The sequence below is a fragment of the Tachysurus vachellii genome, chromosome 19 (assembly GCF_030014155.1).
Source record: "Tachysurus vachellii isolate PV-2020 chromosome 19, HZAU_Pvac_v1, whole genome shotgun sequence".
Classification (NCBI taxonomy): domain Eukaryota; kingdom Metazoa; phylum Chordata; class Actinopteri; order Siluriformes; family Bagridae; genus Tachysurus; species Tachysurus vachellii.
Window position 1 is genome coordinate 16,490,467 of NC_083478.1, and position 15,044 is coordinate 16,505,510.

General features: G+C 37.2%; 1 protein-coding gene across 1 annotated transcript in view; it reads right to left on the bottom strand.

Moving 5' to 3' along the window:
- LOC132862178 (ankyrin repeat domain-containing protein SOWAHB) overlaps positions 1 to 12,460 on the bottom strand; it is a 21,784-nt gene extending 9,324 nt beyond the window's left edge. Inside the window, exons 1-8 of the mRNA XM_060894070.1 lie at positions 12,190 to 12,460; positions 7,536 to 7,597; positions 6,306 to 6,476; positions 4,081 to 4,185; positions 2,223 to 2,279; positions 1,327 to 1,428; positions 953 to 964; positions 94 to 96 (exon numbers count right to left, since the gene is read on the bottom strand). Of these exons, the coding sequence (XP_060750053.1) occupies positions 94 to 96; positions 953 to 964; positions 1,327 to 1,428; positions 2,223 to 2,279; positions 4,081 to 4,185; positions 6,306 to 6,476; positions 7,536 to 7,597; positions 12,190 to 12,313 (636 nt within the window). The 5' untranslated portion in view covers positions 12,314 to 12,460. The remainder of the gene's footprint in view (positions 1 to 93; positions 97 to 952; positions 965 to 1,326; positions 1,429 to 2,222; positions 2,280 to 4,080; positions 4,186 to 6,305; positions 6,477 to 7,535; positions 7,598 to 12,189) is intronic.
- Positions 12,461 to 15,044: the final 2,584 nt, after the last annotated feature.

A 15,044-nucleotide genomic window follows, 5' to 3' on the forward strand; every position in this document is an offset into this window, starting at 1 on the left:
TCAGGAAGAAAAAAAAAAGAGCATCCTTCTCAAGCAGTGGCTAAGCTGTGAAATAAAACCTCAACAGTCATTTAAGCAGCAAGTCTTAACAACAAACTGGAGATTTTGAAATCAACCTGGGCCAAGACAGCTCTTTGCCAGCTTAATAAAAGTGCTGGATTGTCCTGCGTTACTTGACCAGCTTGGCATGCAACTACAGGCTGGCAGGCATGGAAGGGAGGGAGGGCATCAAAGCCACCCGAGGTCAGACTCGCCATTGTTCCCCAATTAATCCTAGCCTGTGCTTTCAGATTATCTTTAAGTGGTTGAAGTCTTTGAGGTGGCACCTAATCTCCCCTGTACTTCAATGCTTGCTGTTGTATCTTGTCCGGGTGGGGAAGGGAGAGGCTTAGTGGCTCTTAGAAGGTGGTCCAAGCCAGGACACTGTGAGAACTCCAGGCCAGGGAGGGACAACAAACACTCGGGCAAAGCTCTTAAGCGCACATGGAAGGGAGGGAGATGAGACAAATAAAAGGATTTGAGCTTGTTTTGAGGGCACAGGAGCTAAAAAGCCATCTTTCATAATCCTTTTGATAGTAGGCCTTTGAAATGTAAGCCTGGGACAGACCCCCCCCTCCCCCTCACCCCCACTTTGCGTTCCTTCACTCTGCACTTGAAGAAACTGTGTAGCATCGCAAAGTTACCGGGAATCACCAGACATCACCAGAGATCAGGAATGATTTATTATTTACACAGATTATAGTTCATTTTGTATTCATCAGCCAGTGAGAATGAAGATAAAATGCAAACTTGCTGTAACTCACCCCCTAAAGGTTTTAGTCACCAACCAGAGGAAAATATGCAGGGAAAAAAAAAAAAGGAAAAATAAGATATTATTAGCAAATCGGAATATTCACATACAATTTTAAACAATGTTAAAAGAAAGTAAACGATTTGAAGGGCAGGAACTTACTGAGGTAAAATCCTGGTTTGGTGTGAACATACAAAAATAAAACAAAAAAACAAAACATACAACATGAAAAAATATTTGTAACATCAGGACTTTTGATTCGATTTGACTTTTTATTTCAAGTTTGATTAGCTGATGGATCTGTTGATGACATCGTAGCATGTTAAAATATTTTAAATCTACTCAAAATGATTTACAATTTCAACAAAATGTAAAATTACGCCTACTTCTAGGCTACGTTTATCTTCCAAAAATAACATTTAATTTTTTTTTAATGAATGAAAATATACCTAGATATAGGTTATAACCTTAAATTTGTTTTATTGTCATTTTCTAATAAGATTTCTAAAGATTACTTGTAAACTAAAACCGGTTACTTTTTTGTTGGCCAGTGAGGCGTCCTGTTTGAGCAGCTGTCTGAGGTGCGAGAGTCTGCCACATGCTGCAGAATAGATCCACTCTTTCTCAATAGGATCCAGCTGCAGTGAAGAACAACGACAAGATCACACTAACATGACGCGTGCAGAAACTTCATACTGCCTTTTAGAGAGAGGAAACGGCTGCATCACGACATCGGACGTCATACATCATTTGGAGTAACTGTCACATATATATCAGACATATACAGATGTTGCTCTAAACTAACTTTAGAGTTAGAGTTGTGTACAGGTTTTCATGTTGTTTTGTATGGGGTCATATGAAACAGATATTGATGCTGATGATGAGAGATCCAGATATGGGTGATATGGTGAGATAATGCTTATTTATTTATTATATATATATATATATATAATAAAATATTACATACCTCCTGCAAGCAAGTGATTTGATGTTAAAAATTTAAATTAAATTAAAAACTAAAATGACAATTTTAGCATTTGCTTTATATGTTTTTAAGTATTAAATAATGCAGATCTAATAAAACAGATGTTTCTTTATTACACACCACTGGAAATACAGAAAATATATACATTTTTCTGTATATGGTTTTGATAAAGGGAATGTGTTAATATATGTGACAGGTTTTTATATATTATTTTATTCTTTAATGGTGAAGGTGGTGAAGTTTTCTATGAGGAGACGATTATATTACATCTCCAGCGTCGGTGCCTTGATGCAGTCAAAAGGTAAAGCCATATATAGCCATACTGCAAGAGCTATATATACAGTAATACATTTTTTATACTGTTATATATTATATTTTTAATTGATTTACTACAAGCACTGGTAAAAGAAGAAGAAGCTTAAGACCTCTCTTTAAAATGACACTTACAGCCACAGATGCAGAGCCTACACTACCCGTAGATTCCTCTTCCTGCTCCGATTCAGACTGGAAAAATGAGAAGAAAGAAAGAGAGAGAGAGAGAGAGAGAGCGGTGGTAAGAGGTGGTAAGTTCTTTCTAATACAAAAGAAACATGTTTAAGTTTATTAGATCTCCAATACACAATATCACTTCCTGTAATAGGTGTCTTTGCATCAAAGCAGCAAGCGTCCTTCTTCTCACTAGTGTGTGTGTGTTTGCTACAAACACACGTAATCAAGCAATGATGTGCGAGACATTTTGTTGCAAGCACAGCAAACACGCCAAATGACGTCAATATGCAATCCAAAAAAAAATGAAAAGGAAACGAAACTTCTGGTCAGACAATGGACACTTCTGTAAAGAAGCTGCTGGGAAGTGATACAGTACGAAACAAACAAGTAAGCAAACAGAAGTCAAATGATGTAAGGGGTATTAAACATAATAAATACCCTAGAGAAGCGAATACAGGAGAAAGACAGGTTTCCACCCTCTAAATAAGACAAGGCCAAGCATGCTAAGTCAAAGCCCGAACAATTTGCTTCACTGAAAGCTAAATTGCTCACGTTGTGTATTTTTCTGTTTTTGAAATTACGCTCACAAGAGGCCAGCACTTTAACAGGCCAATCTGGCTGGATGTTGAGTCGAGCAACGTGTCAGTCAACGTGTTCGTGCGAGAGAGGAAAATAGAGCAGTTTGCTGATTTTAGAGAGCAAGTGATTGCTAATTATTCTAAGAGCAGGGGAGCTGCGGTCAGCTAGACGGAGAGCAAACACACACTTTCTTTCATGTGCGCTGTGCTAAGTGTTCAAACTGTCCACTGTAAATGGCGCCGGATTTAACAGCTTCAGCAGGCGTACAGCCACATGCCTTTTCCACTAGGGAAGGAAAGACAAAACAGGTAACTACATCAATTATTAACTGTCAAGGTCCGAACGTCCTCTGATCCGAGTTTGTAAGCTGGAAAGCAAACAAGTGTTGCCATGGAAACTCACTGTAGGAACTTTTAAAAATAAACATGTTAATATGATATACGGCCTGGACCGTATTTTAATTTATGCTCTGTTATGTTCTGTCTGTCTTTTGATTTCAGGAAGAACACTCAAGTGTGATAAATGTTGAGATCTACACGTCACACATTTTTTTTTTTTCTTTTTAAATGTGCTTCATTTCAAAGCCATGCATTTAACTGTATAGAGCCATTAAAGAATAAAGTTTATTATTATATTACTCATTATAATATTGTAGGTATTATTACTCTCTTCCAATGTTTATTTTGTTTTTTATTTATTTTATTTTTTTGCATCTTTTTGCTATTATTTTAATTATTGTTATTTGATGATTTAAAAGCTGACCTTTAAAAAATATCCAACATTTTATTGATTGATTTCATTCGTATTACATTTTTGCAATGTATCAAGCAAATTTTGTAATCAAATTAAATTCATAGATTCTTACTTGAATAATTGAAGGTCAGTTTCTACTGTTTGGGCTGCAAATTTTTTAAACAAAGCGTTTTAAAAACCGGTGATGGCTCCACCCAAAACTGATATGCATTTGAATGGTGGAAGAAGAGAGATGATTATTTTCTCTCTAATGAGGTAGAGCATGTTACTGTTTTCCACAACAACAGAGAGCATCTTTCACATGGAAATACAAAGTCCTTTCATGCTGTTCTTCTACAGGAAACTCGTCTAGTAACGCAGATTAATCGATCTGTCGCCCTCAGCTGGTTAAACACAGCATCACATCTTAGTGTAGAATAACACCACTTTCTATTTGGATTTGTATAGCTGACTTAAAGTGGTTTTTAAAGTGCTGTTCACTAACCTTTGATCCCGAGTCCTTTTCCAGTTCATCCTCTATTTCTATGGGTTCAGGGTTCTCCTCTGATAGAGGTTCTGGGTTCTCCACCACCTGTTGGTCAACTTTCACCTGATTATGGACATAAATATCCATAAGCAAAAAATGATGTACAGAGCAACATACAACATTCATGTCTACATAGTTAACTCTAGACACTATTGACAGACTTGACACACTATCATCATAGACTGAGCACCGATTTAAAATAATTTGCTTGGGAAATAGATTTACATACAATATAAACGGTCCAACAGTCCAAGTGTCCAGTCTAAGTCCAAGCTAGCCATACACATGCACCATTTTTATACTAATTTAGTCTCTTATTCATCAAATTAGCTCAACCTAATCATTTGCTTTGCTGTGAGCCATTTCTGCTGATGTGACACATCAGATCTCATGTCCAATTCACACCAAGGCCGAAAGAATGGCCCTGATGCAGCAGCTCCAGGAAGGAAATTAACACTTAGGAAACGTGGCAAGGCTGTTAGCCTACATAACTGCAGCGAAAGAGCTTTTCTCTCACATCTGATATTTTTTAACCATAAGATGACACAGCAAACAAAGAGGGTGAAAAGAGGGTGAAAACTAGCATGTGCTTCCTCCAAGACACACGAAAGCTGCCAGCCACGGACAGCACGTATTTCGAACTGATGCTGTGTCATACAGAAGCTCACAGACACAGATGAAGTCTGGTGGAGGGAGTAATAGCATACCTCTCACCCTAAAAAACATGACTATTTTTGGTCTTGTGGACCCCACGGATGGTTGTGGCATCATCCGGATTGGAAGTGGTGCACTATTTGGGTGCATGTCTAATTTGAGCCCTTCTCTATACAGACAGGCATCTGAACAGAGTATCACGAGGCAGCTTTTACGATCCAGAAAGTCCTGGCATGGGTTGCAGGCTTCTGCAGTTACACACCCAACACACTAATAGGCTGCGTTCAAGCAAACAAGACTAAACCCTGTTGGACATTTATTCTGTTCATGCTTAAAAAGCACCAGTTTTTACCTCCTCTGAACCTCTGAGTGAGAGTTTTCTGACATGCCTTCCATAAGATATTACAACATCAAGCTAGCACATCACTTCCTGTTCAATCCCTGTACAAAAGCTCTTAATACAACTGGATCATTTAAAAAAAAAAAAAGTTTTTTGCTGATTGCAAACCCTGGTCATTGCAGCTGTATAACTCTATTTCGTCCTTAATCATGTCTTTAAAATAACAAATTCTACCTTCTAGTAAATCTGAGTGATGTCACACTTCTCAAAAGGCATTTCTACAGCACATAATTTACCACTATATCAATGTCATATTGCTCAACCCTTCCTGCTAGCACAGCATTCCACTAAAAATCAGTGGAAATATACTAGAAACTTCCTCGGAACAGCATGACGCAAGTCACGTTGTTGTGTAATGTCACAAAATTTACTAACAGAGCTTTTAGGACAGTGCTCTGAAAGTATTCTGTACACATGACCTCAGATGTCACTCAATGGACCACTTATACTATACTGTATGCATCACCCTTATGCCATCTATTTTCATTTCAGCCATGTGAACGCTGTCATCGTTATGAAAAATTGATTGCAGCACGCCTAACATATGGACTGCATGATCGTTAGGTATGTTCATAGCACGGGGGAAAAAATCAGCTGGAAGTTCAGAACGAGCTGAGATATTTATAATAATAAACAAGCACTTTCTCTCAACCTGGTCTGAAATCCAATCAGCGACCCTCACGTCAGGAAAAGGTAACCAAACTGAAATAGACCTGTCTGTCTGGCAGAACCTCTCTTATCTGTCAGATTCTCTGCCCCAGGTGAACAAACACATGGAAACAAACCAAACAGGACAAGTAAAGAACTGCCTGAATGCAAATGAACGTGGGACATTAGTAATCCAAGTACTAAAAGTACAAGAATAATATTCATAATAAAAAAAATTGTCATACAGTGTAATCTGTTAACAGACAACTTTGGTTGCTAAGCAACATTACTGGAAAGATTAGCAGATTCTATAGACAGAATAATAAGTTTAAATGTGTTGACCTGTGCTTCAATACTTTTTTTTTTCCGATTTATGGGACACAATCATTTTAAACATTTCACAACATCAGAAATTAAGCAAGTGACATTTTGACCTGAACAGAACATTAGCTAATACTTTCCCAACTCATGATGTACTCACATCCTCTGTCACGTCTGGGTCTTGGACATCAGTAACAGTAATGGTGGGTCCTGTACACCATTCGACTTGGTGCTTTTTAACGTTCATCCCCTGTTCTGAAGCTGCGGGCTGAGATTCACGCTCCTGCATGAGCTGCCTGTACTTCTTCTTCAGGATAAGATACTTCTGTCCCTGATGAAGAAAAATGACAGAGACAGAACCAATGTTGGATTCCTGGTTTAAAACAAATCAGCCTAATTAGAAGATGTATTTGAACCTATTTTGGTACTAAAACCAGTGTGTAGGAGCAAAGATTATGACTTCTAGCTATAAAACACTGCTTGACATCACAAAAAATGGTGAGAAAAAAGGAGTCATTACTTGGCTTTTGCCTAAAAAAGGAGGCAGAAAGGAATTGCTGCTCAAAAAGGGAATGCACTAAAACTATATCAAGTATCAGAGTAAACAAGGGACTGAAACTAATTTGGTACGGGATCTGAGTTTACATATTTTCTGATGTTAATAACTACGATATACTATAAATTGCCTAAAATCCTTCCACCATCAGCAAATGTTTGCAAAATTCAAGTGAGGTATCTGCTGATACACAAAGCTCTGTTCTTAGTACCACATTAAAATGGAATGATTGGTTTTAGTGGAATTGAAATGAATGGAAATGTTCTGTATTTGTTTATTATTCAAGACACTACCGATGTGGATATAAAGTGGTGGGCAAATCACTCCTGCAGGACTCTAGGACAAGGACCATCATGTATCCAGGCTGCCTATGAGTTTGTATTTTTCAGTTAAATGGCAAAGAAGGAACTATTTTTAGTAGGAATTTACCATAATAATGATCATAAAAACTTGTATAACTATAACGACCTCTAAATCCTCAAATTATTAAAGTCAGCCAAAGACTTTTCTGCCTTTTCTGTCGGCATCTCAAACATTACCAGCACAAGACATTTTCAGGAGAAAATAAAGACTATGGCTGCCGATTTAAGTGGACAAGCATTCTATAGGACTTTGCAGCACAGTGGAGCTTTTTTGATTTGTCCAACCCTTAATAAACTGTAAACACACACCACACACCAGTCAATTCCCTCCAAATGGCTTCTCCACTCCAACTGAGAATTTTTCCCAAAGACAAGTACAGGATACTTCAAATTACATGTGTGAAGAATTACATTTCACTAACGGTACTGAGGTCATTAATGGGTTCCAAATGGATGGAAATGTCTTACTCACGTTCTCAGTTTTACACACAGCTATTTTGTCTATGATGAGCTTGAAGTCCTCCCTGTATTTGGCTGGGAAAAGACAAAAAGATAAAAAAAAAACAACCTATGAACATGACATTTATTATTATATATACATAAAACGCACACACATCATTTTCCATCCACCCCTCTCATTGGGCATACTTCCACAATATGGTATGCCACACACTGCACCAACAGTTCAACACTGGACTATACACACACCGCATTTATACACACTGGACTATACATACACACTGCATTTTATTTAATATAATAATCTATCCGACATTAATCTATCTGTTACCACTGGACACTTCTGTATCTGTACAGTCTGTTGCACCTTAACATATTACATATATAAGATATATATAAGTACATATTGTATATAATGTGTAGTGCATTGTAAATATGTCCAATAGTACACTGTGTGTACTGACCATGTATGAGCATATTGCATCTTTTCACATTTGAGCATTTTGCACATTTTCACCCATATGTAAACTGTTCTTAATTTCTGTTTAATTACTGTATGTAAACTGTTCTGCAATTTCTGGAGCTCGCTCCCAAGAATTTCACTCACCAAGGCACATGTGCTGTGGTGATGTGACAATAAAAGTGACTTGACTTAACTTGGGCAGAATTTAATAAACAGAGTACATTTTTTTATGTCAATATATAAACATCATCCCTAACACTAACCTTAGCATTTGTTCACTCAGATGTTCATTAAATGCATGTTGGTAAAGTTGCATTCAGTCATCCAGCAATTTTATCCCTGCAAGTCATCAGTCGCTTTAAGGTTATGAAGTCCCCAGTAGGCGTTCCTACTTATGGTTACCATAGTAATAACATTTCTCAGTTGGTGGAGCAACTAGAATTCAGGTTTCTTACCGCTAAAATTAAAGACGCTGAGGGAGATTTGGCATTTGTGTATAAACTTCACCAGTGTATATATTCATCGTATCATCCGAAATAGCTGTCCACCAGGAAATAGCAGCTCTCATTGAAAATGAAATGTCTCTGGACGTTTTTTCGCAGCGAGACGCCATATGTGTAAACGTAGTGTAAAAAATGCAAGCAAAACAGTGTGGGTGTGAAACTCTGAAGCCTTTTCTGCTTTGACATTGCACACTGGCATTTTCAAGTAAATTTGTGGGGAGCTGCTCTACTGTAGGACTTCTGAAATGACACTAAAGCTGTTGCATCTAATTACTACATCTAATTACTTTTGTGTAAAGTGTGTCATGATAGTAAATAAAAATCTAACTTGTCAAGCAACAACTGCCATCAAATCCTAACATTGCTATGACAATAGAAGCAGGCAGTAAGGAATATAAATGTTACTGCATACACAGCGTATTTAGTTTGTGGACTGTTGGTGTTGCTCAGCTATTTGTAACACTAAATATAAGCATGTTTAGGTAAGAATTAACCTCAGGTATGTTTGAAGAATCCCAAGATCCCTGACTAAGGATCGCTCTTTGAACCATTTGGTACTGTTTGATTGAGATTGATTGAGGTTTTAAAAGAAAAACAGAACAACGGTGTCCTTTACACGTATTGTCTTTATCTCAATCCCAAACAATATAGATAACATTTGTGATTAATGTTTGCAATTACTTGATCAAATTTAACAATGAAAGTGTCATTTACTTTTGTGATAAAGTTATAATTTGTGTAACAAAATATACTGTAATAAAGTCCTTAGTTGGATAAACCTAGAAAGCACATAAAATGGGAAAATGTTTTAATTAGTGTTTATTATTTAACTGATTTATCAAATACAGCTAATGAACAATGATAGAAGCACGAAAAACTAAAGATTATTGCAGTCACTGGCTGTAAAACACAGCTCCCAAAGAATCCATCTGCAAATGTGAATGATTTAGAACAAATGCTTAATACCTTTAGTAAATATATAAAACTGGTTTGGGTTAAAGGTTGTCATCGCTACAATGTCGTTGTGAAGCTGTCAAGAAGATAGCATCAACTGTATGTATTAGTACCAGAAGGGTGTTAAGGATTTTATGGATTGTGTTTACAAAAGACATTGTGCCTACAACAACAGAAACCTTTCCTTTTTCCTGCCAACAAGACAGTGTTGCACAACAACAGGAAACAGGAAGCCAGCATTTAGCCGGGCAAGTCCTAAGGGGCATGTTTTTTTTTTTTTTTTAAAGGTTACCATGTACTCAGTACCCTCATGGTGACCAGAGAGGTTCACATCAGCAAGTTCCCACTGAGAAAATAGTAAATGCTCCAAGTCCATTTCATAAAACAAACAACTCGTCTAAATGTAGACCGTCTCCATGGGCAGGACCTTATCCCACTGCAGCAGATTTGTGAATGGTCGGAAACAATACGATAATTGGACAGCGAGGTCAGATGGTGCCAGATGTGAGTGGCTTTGTGCACAGCTGGACTCTGCATCAGGAAAGAACACACTGTTCCAAGCAGAACCATGATGCTGTGCAGTGGAAGATTCACATATATAGAAAAGATGTTAAGCTTGTTAAGTGATTAAATTCCAATGCACAATGTACATCATATAAGAAATACACTGAGTAGTTATTTCCAAGTGCCAAACTTGCAAATCTCATTTGGAGAGCATAGATTAGAACCTGCTACTGTAATCATAAAGAGCTGTCCTGTGATCATCCTAGGACTCTAATTCATAATCTGGTCACACTGAACATCCTTACAAAATTCTTCCTTCACAGTATACTGGTGAAGAAGAGCAAAAGATTTATAATCCTACTATCTGGTATAACCTGGAAAAGGATTCTGCTTCCTCTCAAGGTTTCTTCCTCATCTTCTCTCAGGAGGTTTTAACTTTCCTTGCCCATTTGTCCTGTTCATCAGGACATCACTATACTCTTCTTCCAGTCAGAAGAAGGTTGCTTAGGTGCACAGCATTTTTGGTTTTATTGAAGTCATCAAAAGCTGGAACTCACACTAGCAAATGAGAGATTGCTCATGTTGTTGTTGCTTTATCTCTCGCTGTGCTGAACAGTAAATGCTAGGTTTTTGGCTTTGGCATGGCATTGTTGTCAGATCTGACAAAGCAACCTTACATACACCCACTTGAGGCACCAACTGTCTCTGGTACTTTCCTTCCAAGATTTTTTTTCTTTGTAATGTCTCTAAACACGATTAATCAGAGAATGAATCTCATGATCTGTTGTTTGCTAATGTAAATTTAGGATAAAAAAAGCAGCTAACTGTTAAGCCTGTTACTGTCACACACATCAAGTCTCATGACTAAATTCATGCCAAAGGTTACAAATGTCAAGCTTCGGGCTCAGGGTGGGGCTAACATTTGTTCTATTTCTCACGAATTCATTTGTATGAATGGGAAAATAAATCCGAAATCCTCCTCATTTGTTTTGAATTTAAATTCACTTGTATTACTCAAAAAGATCAGACTGACTTAAGACTTTTATCAACAGCTATGTTTAAGTCTTACAGTATTAACTATCATGTTAAACTGAGTCGAAGGGTTCTGGTTTGTGCTTTGGATCGTTAATAGCTATCTAAAGAGTTTCCTGAAAAGGAATCCTTGTGTCATAAGGCTCTCTTTAAGCTCTAATGATTGTTTATAAGCCAGTCAAAGCTTTTCCTTCTTTGGATAGTTAGCATTCCTTGATGTTTAAAGTTTTTCTTTTAGCATGATCAGATGTCTTTATGTCTGATTTTATTAACCGTCAGGTTAAATTGTTCCTCCAGTGTTCTTGGGATGGTTAACAGTTTTAACTCTTTTAAAAGAGGACCTACTTGGAACCTTCTCTTGTTTTTACCTCATATTTCATCATCTACCATTATATAATTCTGTCTAATGATTTCAGGTAAATATGTAATCTCTTACATATTCTTTACATGTTCTTTAGACGGTTCTAGCTGTCCAAAGGTGTTCAGGTAAATATTTCAGGTTCTTTTTCAGGTAAATTGTTAGTAAATGATGTTCCTCGTGTTCTTTGGATGGTTCATAGTTCTGGCTGTATGAAGGAACTCTCTGTTGTGAGGTAATTTTTCCGCATTTATAATAAAACTACCCAAAGCACCCTTAAGGTGATCGAAGGCACTTTATGTGAGTTAGTGTTGGTAAACAACTTCACCAGTGTGTTGACATCAAGGCGTGAAAAAATGAACATTAACAAATGATAGATGATAAATGTTAAATAACCAATTCTCACTTTACTACTGTGTGGATTTACATCTGTTTATCCACCAGAAAGGAACCTCAAGTATTGAATTAAGACTTAAGAGTTTTTTTTATAGGTTATCCTGGACTAAAACAAAGACATTATGATTCTAATCTGTAGGTATTCAACAACACTGAGGCCATTTATTACAGCACGAGTCCAACGGAAATGACATAATTCCTGTAACCTTATCGACGTATGTACACTAATGTAAAGCAGATGGATTTAGTTTAAGTCTTTACAGAAAAAAAATACAGAATTTTAAAGCGGATAAGATCCCGAAGCGTTCATACTGGATTAAAATAGGTTTAATAAAAGTGTATATTTTCAGAAAAACCGAGTAGTGACAGAAATATCAGGCTGTGAAAGCGGTACCGTTATTCAGCATCACTATTAATGAGGAAAAGGAAAAAGAACACAGTTAATATTACTACTCACCACGTAGGTGTAAATCACTATGGCTTACAAACTGCTTAAAGCTCTTCATCAGGTCTGAATTTGCAACTTTTCCTCCAGACGAGTAGATGTATTCCAGCAGAGACGCTTCACTCACATCCCCCATGTTTACAGCGTCACACCACTCAAACTCATGGACATTTAAATACAGTGTTATGTAACGCTCTGATCGATAACCATACTATCTCATAGCTTTGGCTTGATGTCGAGCTGCCTAATTAAATAAAGAAGGGAAAATAGTGGATATTAGTGGAAGTCCACTCCACCCTGATTCAGCAAGCGCGCCTCCTACGGTTTAACCCTTTATACACCGATTTGTACTTTGGGAAGATTGAAGTGATGAAATTAGGAATGTTATGATTGGGAATTTCATCGATTGGGAGCAAGGGGCCAAGTCATCATGGGACACACACGACTACAATAGATGTCTTTGGACTGGGGGAGGAAACTGATGTACGCTGAGGAAACCTCCAAAGCAGGGGAAGAACATGCAAACTTCATGTGTGGGAATCAAACCCCAAACATATATATATATATATATATATATATATATATATATGAAGCCATATATACGCGACCATTCAATATTCAAGCTGTTGCACGTTTTTACTCTTTAAATGTAAGCAAACTGGAGATATTACCCACGATGGTACACTAGCTAAAGTGCACACTGTTATTAAAGCAAAAAGGGGACATACCGAATACTAAAAAACTCTTCTACCTTTCACAAGACGGAATAAAATCCAAGATCAAACCTACTAATGGTCCTTCTTTTTAGAAAAATATCTGTATATTTTTGAGAACGATGCTCACACAAAATCTTGAACTGTAATGAATCCTGAATGGTGTTGGATGCAAATGCAGTTTTACAGGGTCAACAGACCAAAAAACAAATCAGAAGGACAAATCCAAAATTGAAGAGGCAAGAATGTAAGCAAAAGAAAAGTCAAAGTGCAGACTTTATAAAGGAGAAGCATTGAAAGGTGTCTGTAGTGACTGTAAATGTGGCTACGAGTCATGTGAATGATCATTTGGCTGTATTTGTAGTCATTTGTTGCATCAAATGCAGTCTATGTTGGAAATGTCTGGCTGTTGCAGAGGATTTTTTTTTTAATGGAGAAGAAGAAGAAGCAGAACAAAAGCTTTATTTGTCACATATACATGACAGTAAAATTCTTTATTCATCATCCCTGTCTTAGGAACATTTGGATACAGCACTTGCCATGATAAAGCAGCCCATCTCAAGGGCCCAACAGTGGCATTTTGGCTTGACTTGAACCCCCAGCCTTCTGATTAGTAAACCTTTATCCACTAAGCCACTACTGCCCCGAATTCTGGGAAATGGGGTATGTGTTGAGAGATGAGAAATACATGATATTGTTAGTACATTTATAACATTGTCATTACAAAATGAAAGAAAGTGCAGCTGTGACAAAAGAATGTGAAAAAAGTTGCAATACTATAGATGTTTCATTTAGTTATGGTCACCAATTTCATGTTCTTCTGTTTGTTTGCTAGCTGTTGTGTATGATGAAGTTAAGGACATGCTAAAAGGTCGTACTGTAACATATCAACAAAATGAGAAACAAAGGTTGTTTAACATGATTTAGGTCAATTCCATTGTGAAAGGGTCAAAAAGCATTTGAATCAGTCAGCAAGGTAACCATCTAATCCTACACTAACCATGAAACTGTGACACTGAACCGTAGCTGTTCATATTAGCATTAAAGTTTAATTGACCGTAGCAATGGGCACTGACATAGTGTCATATGTATAGCATAGATAGTATTAGGTAGAAATAAAATAAATTTGCTAATTGCACAATTTTGAAGGATGGTTCCTTGATTTACTGGAGCTCATGTTGATGAGTCACACACTGTTTTAGATGTTACTGGGAATGTTGCACTATAGTGAACGATGTTAATAATGACCATATTATTGTTGCCTTTGGCTGCTTCCTATTCGAGGTCGCCACAGCAGGTCATCTGTATATTTGTTTTTTTTTGCCACAGGTTGTACACCAGATTCCCTTCTTGATACGACCGTCCCATTTTGAGTGGGTTTGGGGCGGCACTGAGAGGTGGCACTCCTCAGAATCGAACCCAGGGCATGGCAATGAGAGCACAGCATCCGGTTATCGCTTACTAATCTAAATTCTTCACAATTTCTCATGACACAATAATTTCTTTATTTACACTTTCAGTAGTTAGCTACCTAGATTAGCTGCAGCTTCAGTTGCTGAGTTGCTAAATTATATTATGTCTATACACTTGCCTCTGTTTTATTTATCGTTATCTATTTTATTTTTATTTTTTACTGTTGTTATTGAGAAAGGCTCTTATTTAAACATACTGTAACCTTGACATGAATTCCAGTCCATAAAATCAGAATCAGTTATTCACAGGAGGAGTTAATCATTAAAGAGAGATCAGAGGTTTGTTCCAGATGGTGTATTGTGAGTGGGCAGAGGAGTATTACCCATGATTTAATGTGTGTCTACAGGAGATTAATCAGTTGAATTAAAAGTGTATGAATTATAGAATGGAATGAAATAAAGTGACATCTCATAGCTCCCAGTGCTCGGTTCGATTCGGACCTCATGATTTTCTATGCAGGCTTTTTTTTCTCCATGTACTTTGAGTTGCCACCCACATCCCAAAAACATTCTTCGAGTGAGTGTGTTAATATAGATGTGCGTGTTTGTGTGCATGGTGCCGTGTTATTAACTGGCTTTCCATCCAGTTAGTGTCAAACTAATTCTGGAAGTTCTCACAATTGTCTGTTTATAGAAACCATTTTCTCTTACCGTAGAAACAGCAGACATTTGCATTGAAATT